The sequence below is a fragment of the Equus asinus genome, chromosome 5 (assembly GCF_041296235.1).
Source record: "Equus asinus isolate D_3611 breed Donkey chromosome 5, EquAss-T2T_v2, whole genome shotgun sequence".
Classification (NCBI taxonomy): Eukaryota; Metazoa; Chordata; class Mammalia; order Perissodactyla; family Equidae; genus Equus; species Equus asinus.
This window is the reverse complement of record NC_091794.1, coordinates 111524724-111540611: the sequence shown is the minus strand read 5'-3', so window position 1 is coordinate 111540611 and position 15888 is coordinate 111524724. Positions and strand designations below refer to the sequence as shown.

At 46.8% G+C, this 15888-nt stretch overlaps 1 protein-coding gene across 10 annotated transcripts in view; it reads right to left on the bottom strand.

The window, feature by feature from the left end:
• CEP104 (centrosomal protein 104) overlaps positions 1 to 15888 on the bottom strand; it is a 41770-nt gene that overhangs the window by 5549 nt on the left and 20333 nt on the right. For 8 of the 10 annotated variants that reach the window (XM_044769532.2, XM_070511255.1, XM_070511253.1 and 5 more), the window contains 9 exons: positions 15463 to 15636; positions 13335 to 13511; positions 9404 to 9610; positions 8893 to 9000; positions 4853 to 4889; positions 4555 to 4621; positions 3854 to 3962; positions 2037 to 2175; positions 1777 to 1844 (listed from right to left, as the gene is read on the bottom strand). In XM_044769532.2, coding sequence (XP_044625467.2) covers positions 1777 to 1844; positions 2037 to 2175; positions 3854 to 3962; positions 4555 to 4621; positions 4853 to 4889; positions 8893 to 9000; positions 9404 to 9610; positions 13335 to 13511; positions 15463 to 15636 — 1086 coding nt within the window. The other 2 variants (XM_070511257.1, XM_070511259.1) reach the window with 2 other exon arrangements.

The window sequence follows — 15888 nt, the reverse complement described above, 5'->3', positions numbered from 1 at the left end:
ACCCCATGAGTTCACAATGATACTAAAGCCAAAACAAAACAAATAAGCTACTGCTAGAACACCGTGGTGACCCAGCTTGTTAGTTAGAAAACCAGTCAACAATGGAAGAGAATTAAACATTTATCTTGCCTTTCCAGGACAAAGTCTAGCCCAGGCAGACTGAAGGGCAGAGGAGGGAAAGTTTCTGCTTAAAGAAACGTGCAAGCTAATGAGTGGAGAAGGAGGCAGAAGTGGGACATGTAGATCTTGTGGAGTCCCTAATGAGCTCGTGGATCTGGCCTGGAGAGTCAACAGCTGCTGACATCACACACGCCATGAGCCTCCGCATGAGAGCCCACCACCAACCATGAAGCAGCCACAGGAAGAGAAAGGCGTAAAGAGTCACACCTGTATCTGATCAGGCTCTAGTCAACCTCCAATTCACAGGAGATACAGAGGACAGAGACGCGTGTTAAACGACACCATGTGGGGTCCAATGAGCCAGTCCACATGATGGAAAACCCTACAGGACAAATGGCCGCCTCATCAAATGGTAAGAAAAGCAAGCATGAGAAGGAAGTTATTTAAAAACATACCAACCCATCTCAACGAGTGGGCGTGTGGGCCTTCTCTGGGTCCTGATGAACAAAGCCTCTGTGGCTACCTGGAGAAGGCCTTACGTCTAGAGCCCTGTGGTGGGACGTTTAGAGAGGAAGCCACCTGCTGTCTTGGTGTGCTTCAACACAACGTGAGAGGGGAGCAGGCAGGTGGGGGTGGGGCTGCAACAAGGAGCTATGAGCGAGTTATTCAGGGGCATGGGGCCGACAGGGCACCTACGGTTCCTCTGCTTTCTCGTGTCCTTTATTACGGAGCTGACATTTTCTAAGAGAGAGGATGAGCCTTGGACAACTGGATGGATGAAAGGGCTGGGAGCAGCTGGGGGAAGCCTGTACCTGCTGTTTCATAGGTGGGTTTTCTGTGGTCAAGAGGAAGCTGCAGGGCATTGCTGGGTCTGGGCCATCTTGCTGGCACCGCATCCCAGGGGGCTGGCACAAGGAGAGCCCAGCAGCAGGATGCTGCGGCTGGACTGCAGGTGGCAGTGGCTAAAGGGGATGACGCAGAAGTGGCTGAGCCAGAGGCAGGTCTCCAAAACTGGGCCCTGGGCGGGCCCCACAGGGGCTCAGCATGGCTGTCTGGCACAGAGAGGGCATCACCTGCCATCGTGTTAGCCAGAATGACCAATATGGAGTCTCTGACTCCCTGTGGTCCCTCCTCCTTGTCCCCAGCTCCAGAGGAGCAGGGCACATGGGGAAGGAGAGGGTGGGAATGGAAGACCTTGCCTACTTTCACCCAAGCCACTGAGTTGCAAGCTAACTTATACTGGGGAAGGGAGGAGAGCCTGGATCAGATGTAAAGCAGAATTTCCAAACTGGACTGGGCTCAGTTTTATTATTCAAAAGGGACCAGCGTGTTACAGAATCTGGCTAAGATGCCATTTAGGGCCCCAAATATAGATGAAAGCAATGACCAGGAAAAAATAAAACCATTTCCTGCTCATGTTCCAAAGAGCTGAGACTCCTCAAAGAGACATTTATAGATGTTACGGCAAGAGATGGCGTGACTATGTAGGTAAATGGAAGAACTGTCTGCCAGAGCTAAAGCAGGACCAGCCTGCTCCCTGCAGGCTCAGAATGTTTCCACGTCGTGGTCCAGCACTGACAACGACTTCATCAGCATCACCTAGAAGTGGGCTAGTTACCCCCGTGTTAGGTCACATCCCCGCGTCAGGCCCCTCACCTCTTCTCCAGGTGTGAAGTTCTCATGGCACAAAGGACACCGGTTTGCCAGCTTTTCTGATTTGGCAGCTGAAATGATTTCAATAAAACAAGATTTAGTTACTTCTCTGAAACTTGAACGAATTGCAGAAAAACAGGACGTATCAACCGATGGCCCAGTGGACACTTGGTCTGACACCCCTCCAGCTGGGCCTTGCCCAGGGAGCACACTGGTGACACAGGGCGTGAGGGCTCTTGGCGGGGGCCTGAGGAGGCACTCACGGTTACAGTCTTTCATTTTTATGTGTCTAGGCAGCTCTTCTTTTAAAATGGCCTCGCTGCAGCGGTAACACTTTCCAAACCCGTCTTTTTTGTCACATTCTGTCAGCAAGTGCTCCGTCAAGCTGGATATCTCGACCACCTGGATTCCAAAACACAGAAGAGAGCTGAGAACACGGCCGTGTGTCCTGCCCTGGCCACCCTGCGCAATGTGTGCCTGGCTTCCTGTGACGAGCAAGATGAGCACGGTTTCCTGTGTCGCCGCACAAGAAGGTCAGCTCTGCTTGGGAATTTGTTGCCTCTGGCACTTATCCACCGGGCTTCTGTGGTCATTATTCTACTTGCTAAGGACCCCATGTCCATCTTGTCCTGTTACCTTGGTGGCAGGTGAAGGCCACTGCTCAGGGTGGGGATGTGGAAGCTCCAGTTAACCCCAGTGTGACACTTGTCTCGGGCAGAATGGCTTGGAGGTTCAACCTGTGGCTTTTGGGCTCCAATCCCAGCCCCCTGCCCTTTCCCGAATGTGCACAGAGACAGGCCCACAAGGAGTGCCACAGGACTCTCTCGTCACTCGGACATCTTGGGCAGGATGACTTATAGACGTCCTAAAACTTCATGCCATGGACTTTGACACACTGCTGAGGAGGCTGGTCACTCTCTCGGGTCCAGATCTGTAGCCCCAGGCTGAGGGGTAACTGCTCAGAGGGCGCTGTGTCCCTTCCAGCTCTCCTCTGCAAGACAGAGCCTGGGACAGAGTCCCGGGTCGAGGGAGGAAGTCACTCTCCTCTCACTTCTCCCCCTTTTTAAGAGGAAGGCCTCCTGCAGCAGAGGAGATTAAAAATTGGGGGTAGGGGAAGATTTTTTAAACAGGACTCAAAAAGTATTAACCATAAAAAAGGTTGATGAGGTGGATAGCATTAAAATTAAAAGCTTCTGTTCGTCAAAAGATACATAAGACAATGAAGAGGCCAGACAGAGTGGGGAGGGTGGACCAGCACACACACTGGAGAGGGCTTGCATCCAGTCATGTACAGAGTATGCACCAATCAGTGAGACAAGATCACTGACCGACTTCAAACACGGGCAGGGCACTAGAAGGTGCTTTACAAGAGGGCGGCCAAACGGCCACCCAGTGGACATCAAGAGAGACGCAGGCCGGGAGTGTGACGAGCGCCACCAGGAAGGCTGACTGCGCGCGGCTGGCCAGGGTGTGGAGTGCTGGCCTCGTGCATGGCTTTCACTAGCTCTACAGTGAACATGGGCACACCCAGTGATTCCATAACTAGGTGTGCAGCTACAGCAGTGCATTCACGCGCGCCAGAAGACGTACACAACCATGTCTCTAGCAACATCCCTCATATAGTCTCAAACTGGGCCCACCTACATTCCTAAAACAGTAGAACGGATGGATAAATCGTGGAATTCAAACAAGGGAAGACCACAAAGCAAGGAAACAAACATGACACACAAAAATTACATAACGTATGGTTACGGTTATATAAAACTCAGAAAGCAAGAAACACTAACTTGTGGTGTCAGAAACCAGGACAGCGATGACACTGGGGAGCAGGGGTGTACTTCGAGGGTACTTGGCCTGCGTGGTTGTTACACGGGGCATTTACTTCGTGATAATTCAGGGAGCTGTAACACGTATGATGTGTTCACATTTACATACATGTGTTATACTTCAATGAAAAAGTAAGAAAAACAAATTGTAGTGATATACATTCAATTACTTTTCCCACAACTTTTCCTCTGGAAATACTAAGGGGGGATATTTTGGGACGCGGCCTTTCAAGCACGCGTGTCCAGCGCCTGACCTGTTTGCAGTAGTCACATCTCGTCAGCATGAGGCACTGCTTCCAGTAATGGAGATCCAGGCCTTCTTCTGTGAAGGAGTCACTCCTTTCCCCACAAAAAATACATAAACTGAAACAAAGCAGAAGAGCGCGACCTGAAGGTGCAGGCCTGGTTTAGAAACACCTATGCTGCTCCGGACGCCGCGCTCGGCACCCTGTTCACCCCCCAACAGTGTGCTCTCGGGGACAGGTCCCACCTCACTGGGGGCTCAGGAGGGGCCGTGAGTGTGAAAAAGAGGAGGTATTCCAGTGAAAAGCTTAAGATCCCTTCCAATTCTAACTTTATTTGGCAGAATCAAGCCGAAAGCATATTTAAGTCACAAGAAAAGATAAGACAAAGACATTCCCTTAAATTCCTTATAGATTTGTCTTGGCCACCGCACAGGAAGAGGCTTTTGCTGCTGTGGTGTTTTGTGCCTGTAGTGGCACCTGGACAAACAGGCTCTACCTCTATTGGGTAATGACATGGGAAGCGGTCTTGACTCAGAGTTAATGCTGGTCACTTTAGAGGACCATTTCCCTAGCTTTTAAAACTACCAGCAAGAGCCAGTTAGGGTTTCCATCATCACAATGCACCTGGGAGACTATCTTTATCTCACAGCGTTGTTACGCAGTCCGTCCCTCCGGTCATTACCTGGCGGGTTACAGACAGCGTTACTCACTTGTCCAGATAGTGATTATCTGGAATTTCTGCAGCATCAGGCGGGGCTGCTTTTCTTCCTTGAGTGTCTACAGAATTTAAAAGGAAAGCAATTTAAGTAACTTCTTATAGAAATTACTTTCAAACTTTTAGTAACCAGTTTGATGTGACGCAGATTTTAAAAACACACGAGTTAACAAAGGTAGTAGTGTTTTACATCAGCCCTGGACGGGCTGAGATGCGGCAGGTGTTCAACAGACATCCGACGGATGAAGAAAGCGGGTTTGACAGGCAGTTGCCACAATGCACATTTTACCTACCCTGGTTCTTTGCCTTCACAGCATCGCTTTCTTTTTCCTAAGACACAAAAACAGAGTGATCAGGGACAAATGGCAGTGGTATGAGCGAGAGTCTATCCAGGAGACATTTTGACCCTGAAAGAACGTGCCTAGGTTTGTTTCAAAATGTCTGTCAACAAATAACACAAGTCTATGAAAGAGTCAGCGACACTCTAACGTCTGCAGTCTCCCCTCTCCAGGCTCTTGTCCCCTCACTCCCTGGAGACCACTCTGTCAAGGCCACCGCCCTCCTCCAAGTTGCTCACCCATCACCATGTCCCCCTCATCTCCCGCTGGTCTCACAGCCCAGGATTCGTCACCCCTTCTCCTTAAATCCCTTCTTAGTCTGGCTCCCAGGGCGCCCCACGTGCCTCGTCTCCTCCAGCTTCACTGGCTTCACCTTCCTGACGCCAGGGCTGCCTTCTCCAGGATGCAGCCATCGCCCCTTCTATCTGGACTCACCCTATTGCTGCTCTAGCCAGTCCCCAGGCTTGAAACCCATCTCTGTGCCGAGGACCAAACACGTAAGCCTTTAGTGCGGACTTCTCTGCTTACTCAGCATCTCTGTTTGGAACTTTACTAGTCATCTTAACCTTCATTTGCCCAGACCAAACTCCTGCGCACCCCTCAAGCCTGCTCCTCTGTCTTCTCTGTCACAGATCCCAGCATCTTCAGTCTTCCAGTTACTGAGGGCACAAACTCCGGAGAGACAGCTGACTTCTCTCCCTCTCCCTCTAGAACCTCATCAGACCCATCAGCAAATCCTATAGGCTCGACTTCAAAACATACACAGAGTCCAGTCGCTTCTCCCCACCTACACTGCAAGCACCACCGTGTCTCATCAGGACCCTGGTGACTGCTTCCAAAGGCTCCTAGCACAGTGGCCAGAGTGACTCCATTAATGCCTCATAAGGTGATTGACCTTTGCTCAAAACCCTGGACGGCCTTCTAAGTCACTCTCTCAACTCATCTCCAGTGTCCACGCTGTTCACTGTGCACCAACCACGTTGCCTTCCCTGCTGCTCCTCAGCATGCAGGCTGGTTTTCACCTCTGGGCCTTTGCACCTGCAGTTCTCGGCTCTTTCTCCAATGATCTGGAGGTTTTCCTCCACTTCCTCCAGCTCTTTCCTCAAGACCACCTCTCCCATGAGGCCTCTCCTGCCACACTATTTCAGCATGCTGCCCTCCTCCCACTGGAATTCCCTTCTTGGCTTTATTTTTCTGCTTAGCATGTACCACCCTCTCCAATAAGGATGTATTTTCCTTGCCGATCTCGTTTATTGTCTGTCTCCACTATGAGAAGCAGAGGTGCATGACGGCAGGGATTTTGTTTGTTCTGTTCATTGGTGTATCCCCAGTACCTAGAATACCGCCTGGCACACAGTAAGTGCTTAATAAATATTGGTTGACTAAATGAATAATTTAGGCATCACACAGTTCTTTATGCCAAGGTGGACTCCCGGCAGCACAGGCAGTGATCTGTCACACTCTTCTCCGCCAAGCTCTTTTCCTCGTGTTAGGTGTGCTAACGACAGGGGGGGACTGGACGGAAAAGCTTAGTTACTAGCGGTAGAGTTCACCGCTGGTTGTCGGGCTCAGCTGCTGCGGCCCATGGTGGGATATACGGCCCACGGGAGGTTCCGGGGCTGGGCCTTCGCGCCACCACTCCGGAGCTGCCTCCCAGTACTCTTCCTAGTCTGCTCTCTCTGCCCTAAAACTCTGGGACACACTTTATCAAGCTTTTCTCCCTGCCACTCAGCCTGCTAAACACTGCTATTTTCATTGTCAGTGCTGTTGAGTTGATTCCAACTCCTAGCGACCCCGTGGACAGCAGAGCGGAACCCTGCCCAGCCTTTCTGCGCCATCCTCTCACCTCCCGGTGCTACATCAGACAATGCTTTGCTGCTATTCAAAGGGTTTTCGTGACCAATTTTTTCAGAAGTGGGTGGCCAGGTCCTTCTTCCTAGTCTGTCTAGTCTGGAAGCTCCGCTGAAGCCTGTCCACCATGGGTGATCCTGCTGGTATTTGAAATCCCAGTGGCAGAGATTTCAGCATCATAGCAACACGCAGCTGCCACAGTGTGACAAGCAACAGATGGTGGTGTGGTTCCCTGGCTGGGACATGAACCCGGGCTGTAGTGAGAGTGCCAGATCTTAACCCCTAGACCCCAAGAAACACTGCTATAGTCTCTACAAAAACTGAACACGTAAACGCACACTGTCTGGGTGAGCAACCAGCCCAGCCTGGGGGGTGAGGGGCTTCTTGGAGTTTCAGTTTGGCAGGAGAACAGCATTCAGTGATGTGGTACAAACACGGATGCCGTCTACTACATTTGTAGAAAATTAAACTTTGCACGACAATAAGTAACTTCTATCAAATCCAATCAATGAATATGAAAAACACACATAAGAATGCAACCTTAGAACCGCAAGAGGACTTAATAGGTAAATATTAAACTTGCAAGTGGGGTTCACGTGATTCATGCGCCCACAGGGTAAAGAAAGCAAACTTAACATAACTGGATTGTAGGCACCAAAAAGATTCTTATTAATGAGAGGTGGGTTTGTACATTTTGCAGGGAGACAATATAAACAATGCCAAAAGTTGAATTTTAGTTTTCAGAATTTTAGTATACCTTACCTATGCTTTGAACAACTTAGAAAACTGATTAGCAAATTTTAAATCCTTTTTTCTAAAACTCAGGAGCAATTTAAATCAGTCAATTTAAAAATATTCTGTCTTTCACCGAAGTTGTGGAGATGGATGGTGGCAATGATTGCTAACGATGTGAATGCACTTAATGGCACGGAACTGTGCACTTGAAAATGGTCGGGGCCGGCCCCGTGGCCCAGTGGTTAAGTTCGCGCGCTCCGCTGCAGGCGGCCCAGGGTTTCGTCGGTTCAATCCTGGGCGCGGACACGGCACTGCTCATCAGACCACGCCGAGGCAGCGTCCCACATGCCACAACTAGAAGGACCCACAACGAAGAATATACAACTATGTACCAGGGGGCTTTGGGGAGAAAAAGGAAAAATAAAATCTTCTAAAAAATGGTTAAAATGATAAATTTTATGTTATGTACATTTTACCACAATAAAAAAATAGAAAGTGAAAGTCTTAAACCACCATTTCTCCACGGGCATCAGGCATTGGCCCCGCCCCAGGCCCCCCTCAGTGGCCTCCTTTTTCCTTCTCTTAGTGCTGTTCTCATATTCTAGCATTTAGTTGAAATGTTACTGTGACTCTTTGCCAGGCACTTCAACACACAGTCAATCATATTTTCTTCTTTTTCATTTTTTTTAAAACAATTCTATTCTTTTTTTTAAAAACTGGTGCGAACACTGGCCCTGAGGCAGCAGACTGTTAAGTGCACAGGCCCAGTGCTGTACCACAGAGCTCTGGACCTACCGTCACGCGCTGGGACTCCCTGTTTAGCAACTCCCCGCTCCCTCGCCCTTTCTCTTTCTTTTTAAAAGAAATTTTCTTTCAACTTAGGGAACTTAATTACAAAATCAGTGCTATGAAATTGATTTAACCACAGATGCAGGCAGTTTAGAAGGGACATGTCCACATTCCACACCATCCGACCCCTATTCACAAGCCTCCATAGGCTTAGGACTGGGGGCTGCCCCAGGTGCAACAGTGATCTGAAATTCCCTTTTTCATGCTGGAAACCAGACCTGCACACTCAGGCTTCTCTCTCTCCTTTGCTTCTGAAGGAGGCTGAGCTGCTGAGAGAGGAGACCGTCCCTCCACCTCCTCCTCTCTCGTTATGGCAGCTCACTCCACCTCTGGAGCATGAGAGCCTGGATGATGAGCTGACATTGAATCCAAGCCAGCTAACGGAGCATTCCTGGTATTTACCCCAAAACTAATTAAAGAAAAAAAGAGAATAAAGACGCCCATTCGCATAATGCTGGAGAAGTAAATCAAGCACGCTGTGCATCTCTATAAGGAAACAAACAGCCAGGATTGCAACTCGAATTGCATCGACTGATGAAAGCCATGTTAGCCTTCCCTACCTGGACCTCGGCCTGCATTTCTCTCAGTGCTGCCAGCTGCCCTTGTAAAGCTTTAATTTCTTCTTTCTTTCGTTTTTCTGCTTCTTCTGTAGCTGCTTTTTTCTGTGCCTGGTATAAAAATTATTTTTCCATTAGAATAGCTTATGAGGGTAGTCTTAGAAATTGGGAGACAAATTACAGCATATACAAATTATGTTTCTTATCCATTATAACAGTCACTAAGACTAATACTAAAACCAGGCTTAAAAGTCAATTCACCAGATTACCTTAATAAATGTTCACTGTCAGATAAACTGCAAATGTCCTCACAGCTATCACCCTCCTGTTTAGCTGGGGAACTGGGAGGGAGAGCAGAGGCAGAGTGGAGCCAGGAGCTGACCTCCGGGACCAACATTCTCAGAGGGCTGTGCTTCCTCAACACGCAGCTCCTTGAAGAACTTGTCAGTTTATTCATGTACCAAGTAACTCACTCAAAATAGGATCGAACATAATTTCATAAAAGTTAACTTACCCTAATTTCAGCATCTGTAGGTCTGCCATCTATTTTAGCGAATCCCTCAAAAATTGTTTTGTAGAGAACGTTCTTGCGTGTGGTGCTGTCGTCTGGAGGGAGGTACTCCAGGACAGAAGCCCCGTGCTGTTTATACATGTCCAAGATAATTGTAACTGCAGTTTCTCGAACCTCATACACTCTGTGCTCCAGGGCACTCACTGAAAACTGAAAAGAAAGTTGGGAGGGGCTCTTGTTGTTATCGATTCTTGAAACAATGAAGTTTATTTTCTCCAGCATAAAAGAAATATAGGTACATCATAAAAATTTGAAAAATATAGAAAAAGAAAACAACATCCACCGCATTCCAGCCATTAGGTACAGAGTTTTCTCACTTCGTTTACTTTCCATTTGAGGTTCAATTTACGTTGTATATGTAATTTGTTTTGCTTTTATCCACTTAACATATTAACAAGCATCTTTTAGGTTACATCTTCCATAAACTTCAATATTAAGTATTATAAGATATCCCAATCATAGAGAACAGGAAATATAAACTTCATGCCTCCACCATCTAGATTAACCAATGTTGTAATTTTGCTGTATTTGCTCCCGATCTTTTTGTGGTGAAGAAATAAACCACTGTGGCTCTCATGCAAGTCCCCTTTGGAGTCCCCCAGCCCCAACGTCTCCTTGTCCTGAAGCTGACGTGTGTGGTCCCACCCAACTTCATCTACTACAAAGTGTACACACCATGAGTGCATGTATTTGTGTGTATGTACAGGTTTTTTCTTTAACATTATAAATGGTATACCATGCTTATCATTCTGAAACTTCATTTTTTCCAGCTCAACATTTCTTTTTCAAGATCTGTGTACCTTCATTTCTCATGATCTATTTCATTCATTCTAACTGCTTTATGGTATTTTGTCATACGAATCTGTCATAATATAGGTATCCCATCCCAGACTGATGTTATGTGCTAGGAAATCGACATCTCCCCATGGTCCTTTGGGTGCATGGCCTCTCAGTTCTTGGGCTCCCTCATCCCCACAGTCTCAGCGTGCCATGCACTCTTAGGTGTTACCCTAGACCTTGTCATTCCCATCACTGCACCCCTCTGGAAGCCATGAGCGTAAGGACCCGCCCTCTGACGATCACCTCCTACCTTTCCAGTTCATTTTTTGGTACACCCTCCCCTGACAATTCCTCAATCCCCTCGGTACCTGCAGTCCATTCCCACCACCCACTACATCTTTTCCCATCTGCCATCTCCCTCAAGTCTTTACTGCCCTTGTGTGTGCAGCCTGGACAGCATGGTCCATCATTATAAGTCACTTCTGGCATTCACGCACACCCTCAATATCCAGGACCCCTTCTCCTTTCTTTGTATTCACCAGGCAAAGTGGAATGTGAGTGCAGACTTGAGAATCATGCTGACTGGTTTTATGCTGGATTTACAGCCACAGATATCATGGGGGTCCTTGGCGTTGCATAGTAGACTGACTTGCAACAGTACCCTCTCAGATGTCAAGGGGAGCATTTCATACTTCCCCTCGCCTCTCAAACCTCCATTATGCATTCTTGGCTTTGAGCTGACTTCTTCCTGTTAGGAGGATGACTGGCCCCTGCTCCACACCGAGCCAACCCTTCTGTGTGTACCCTGGGGCCCAGTCCCTTTGGCTATCAGGGACTTTGCTCCTGCAGTTAACTCCCCTCGCCCCCAATTTCCTACTTTTATTCATTTCTCCTTCCTTTCCCTCTGTCTGGATCAATCCCACCAGCAACTAGATGGGCCAGAACAGGAGAAGGTGCTCAGTAACCTCTCTGCTCTTCCTTGGTGCACAGCTATGCCACACTTGCAGGTCCCTGTAGTTAGGATGGGGCCATCTGGGTCAATGGAAATGTGGGTGGGAGTGGCTTGGTCCATAGAGACATCCCCCTCACAATATTCCTTTATTCAGTGACCTCAGAGGTCATGTGTAAAAGTTGGTGGCATCATACTTGGAGGAGACTGAGTCCCTGAGTGCCTGCATGGAGCAGAGCACCTCTCTCCTAGCAAACTACCCTGGACCAGGATGAGGGAGGGCCATAAACTTTTAGTGTTATGCTACTGAAATCATAGTGTTTGTCACTGCAGCACAGCTTACTGTGACTAGTGCTCACACTGACTTGAAGTGGGTGCTGCCACAACAGGAACGTAAACATGTGGGCAGACTTTGTGCTTCTGTGGTGGGAACAAGGAAACGGAACTTGGAGGCAGGAAAGATGGTGATCCATGTTATGCACAGCAAAAGAGTAGATGCAAGTGTTGCCTAATATAGCTCAGAAGGCAAACCAGGGGCCTACTGAGCTGGTAGTGCTAGAAGTGGATGGAAAGAATCAGTGTTGGTGTATCTGAGCTAAAATTGGCTGGGCTTACTAAAATTGGCTGCCTTTGGCATTTTTACAAAACAAAGAGATGAGCTCAGGAAAGAATGGCAGTTTGCAATCAGAAATGAAAAGACTTTTTCTCTGAGTACAACGGGGAGCATGGCGGGTCTGAGGAGATGAGCATCCTGATCTGACTTGTGTTAACGGCGGCTCTCCGAGTGCTGGTTGAGAACAGACTGCAGGGGCCAAGGACATAAGTGGGAAGTCCACTGAGGAGTCTGTGACAACAGTCCAGACAGGAGACGGTGGTGGCTGGACCTGGCTGGCAGCAGTGGAGGTGTGAGACCTGGCCAGGTTCTGGATGTATTTTAAGGAAGAGCCCACAGCACTTGCTGATGGAGGTGTGAGACAAAAGGAAGGATCAAAGATGACTCCAGCGCGTGGCCGAGCAAAGAGACGAATGGCAGTGCCATTCATGGAACTGGGGACGGCAGAGAAGGAGCCATTTGGAGTGGAAAGGCAGAGTCTGATGTGATGCGGGAAGTGTGCGGCTTACTGACCCCCAGGGAGATGCTGAGTGGACAATAGATGAGTGAGGTGTTTGGGGACAGCCAGGCTGGAGCCAGGGATGTGAGTCTCCCAATAACTGTGGGGTGTGGGTAAGGCCATCAAGGGAGTATGTGTAAATAACAAGAGAAGAACAAGGCTTGATTCTTCAAACTGAACCGGCGGGAAGATGAAGAACCAGTAAAGGACTGAGATGACGAGGCTGAGCGCTCCGAGAGAACCAGGCGCATGTGTTGTTCTGGAAGCCAAGTGCGGAAAGTATTACAGAAGTTTTATTTATTTCAGTGTCTACATCATACCTCTGTGAATAAAACAGATGAATAAAAATGGCCTTATAGGATCCTGCCTCTCCTGCTGGTAAACTTACTTATGTCAGGTCCAAATCCAGGCTCTGAGTCGATGGACATGTGGAATCCACAGACAAGAAAAGAGGCGTTTAAATACTGCCTCCACCTCCTCCATTGATAGGAATGGACACAGAGAACTGACATACGGGCTGGCCCACGAGCGTAACACTGTGAGCAGTTTATGTGCACGGCTGGCCAAGACGCCGGCTACATCCTCAGAGCTATACTTGCAACACGTTTGAAATCAGAAGTAGGGAATTTTTGAGCTGGCAGGAAATATCTCTCCTGCAACTTCCATAGCTTCATTAGCTTGTCCAGAGCACAAAAAATACACATACTTCCATATACTTGATAATCTCCGTTACAGCGCAGTTAACTCTTATGGACAAAGGTTCTTTACAACTGTTTACTGCCATGGACATAAACCTGCACATATTGAGTAACGATTGGTGGAAGGAGGAGGAGCAGGATGAGCCTGCACGTACCACGTGCTGACCGCGGGAGGAGGAGGAGCAGAAAGGCTTTAGGTGCGTTCATTTGTTAGATGAAACCATGACAATTTTTCTGAAATCGCTCCTTTATTCATTGGGTAAACCCTGCCCAGACTCACCGTGCTGCAGGCAGCATCCTGACGCCGAGGCCGTGGAGGCGCGGGGCATGCTTACCTTCATCACGCTGTCGGCGGTGAGGCCCGAGCACTCCGGGCCCAGGTCTCTCAGCAGTCGTGCGAGGAGGGCCACCTGGCTCAGCGCCACGTGAGGGGAAGACTTTGCTTTGAACGGTTGTACCAGATAAGATGGAATAATTTGGAGAGACTTAACTTCCTTAAACAAGGCCATTTCCTGTAAAAACCAACATAATTTGTTAATTTTTACTGGAAAATGCTAAAGGTTATTTAGTACGATCCTCAAAGTATACACTGAAGGAAAGAATAGGGAATGAAAAATGACAGTGACAAATGGCAGTACAATCATTGATCTACAAGCTTATATTTCTATTTAAGACATAGTAACAATTAAAAACAAAACCCTGAAGCATAAGAAAGAACACCATGAGCACCTGGAGATTAGTGAAAGCTTTACAGAAAACGTGATTGAGAGCTTAAGGTTTCTCTGAGTCTCAGGATTTCCCAACCTCAAGAAAACGGTTTCCTAACTTCTAAAATTCTAAAAGAAATTAGTTTTGCTGTGAAAATCACATTAGTATTTATGAAATGTCAACCAAGAGTGTAACAATGTATAATACTCTAAGATTACTAATGGGTTAAGATGAAAGAATGTAAATACCACTACATTTTTTTATCCTGAGGAAGACTGGCCCTGAGCTAACATCTGTTGCCAATCTTCTTCTTTTTGCTTGGGCAAGATTGGCCCTGTGCTAACATCTGTGCCAGTCTTCCTCTCTTTTGTATGTGAGTCGCTGCCACAGCATGGCTGCCACCAACTGGTGTAGGTCCATGCCTGGGAACCGAGCCCTGAGAGCTGAAGTGAAGTGCACCCAACTTAACCACTAGGTTATGGGGCCTGCCCCAACACTATATATTTTAATGTCTCCACACCAACAAGTCTTTCTATAATTAAGATATTTACCGCTCAATTAGCCAGACACAGAAAAAGAAAGAAATTATAAAATATTGAAGCATACGATTTGCAATATAGAAAAAAATCAATTTTTAATAGGTCTGCAGGTCATATCACCTAAAATAACTTTTCATTCTGCCAACACAATTAACTTTATATTTGGGCCTGTGAGTGACTCTGTACAAAGATGAAAGAAAAAAGAAGAACGAGCATTCTTCAGCGAAAGAGTAACAGTAAACACCCTATATGACAAACAGATGCTGCCAATAGTGTAACTGCAGATTCAGCTGACAAGCACGCTGTGCAGAGCAGGGGCCCAGCCTGTGCTGCACTGGAGTCGACAGCCTCAAACATGGCCAAACAACCGAAATCAACAGGGCTTAAAAACAGCTGAAGCGATGACATGTCCTCGTTTTTAACATATCCTTTGAAAGATGATCTCTCCCCCAAATTCTAAGCTATGTTAACCAGGAATATATTGTAGGACTTGAATATTACTTATTTTTACCTTCTAATTAGTATCACTTATTTCTCCTTATTCATTTTCCCTGAAAATTTGTCATTAATTAAATGAAATGAGATCAGTGGTTCTTCATATTGGAAAAATGGTCCCTTTGAGAAACTATGAAAACTTTGGACTCCTTCCCGAGAAAGATGTGCACATTTGCAAAATTTTGTATAAAATTTTAAGGACTTCACAGACTTTCTGAAGCCCAAACATAGGCCCAAACTTAAGAACGCCTAGATTAGACGAATTCATTAGCTAATCTAAAGACAGCAAAATATATTTTCATGCTATTTGGTATAAGCGCATGCCAAAACCTCACACCCGTTTAATTCTGCGGCAACACCCCCCACAGCCCTAGCCCAGAGCAGCCGTGTTGGCTGAAAGAACAAAAATATTTAGATCAAGACAGTTACACATTTATTATTTCTTTACTCCCAAATTTTCCACACTGATTTGGTTTTCTATATTTTTTTATTGAAAAAATTAATATCATATGTTGAATAAGAGGGCCCCTAGAAAAACCAAACTGTCTATCTTAATCACAGTTTGTGTCTAACAGAATTTACCTCGTGGAGCGTAAGGCAAGTACGAGAGCGCGTCCCGAGGCTCCTGAGTAGAGACAGAATCTTGTAAAGTATTAACAAAGTCAAACACCTGTAGGAATGTTCATTATCTATGGTTCTGAATTTACAGTAATGTTCATACCTGAACAAAATTTGAAGCTATAACACGGAGCCGAGCAGAAGAATCTCCAGTTCTGGTGAGCAAAATGGGAATGGTTCTTTCCACACAGTGAGTTGTTTCAAGTTTACTCAGTTTATGTTTAGGAATATATTGTGTAATTATCATTTTCAACAATTTCAAAGAAGCCTGAAAGACCTAAGAAAAAAATGATAACAGGTGAGCTACCATAATTGAATTCCACCAAAAGTGAATATGAATTTACTATTAGCAATAAATATGGACATTATATGGAAAATTACATGTTGTCTGAAAGGCTGAAAATGGCAAATTGAACACTGCTTTCTAAACACAGTAGCCTGCAGGTGGAAGACACATGCACGTATTTCAGAGCATCATACAGTACTCCACACTTCCCCCTGAGGCCAAACATCTGACATTCCTGTTAAC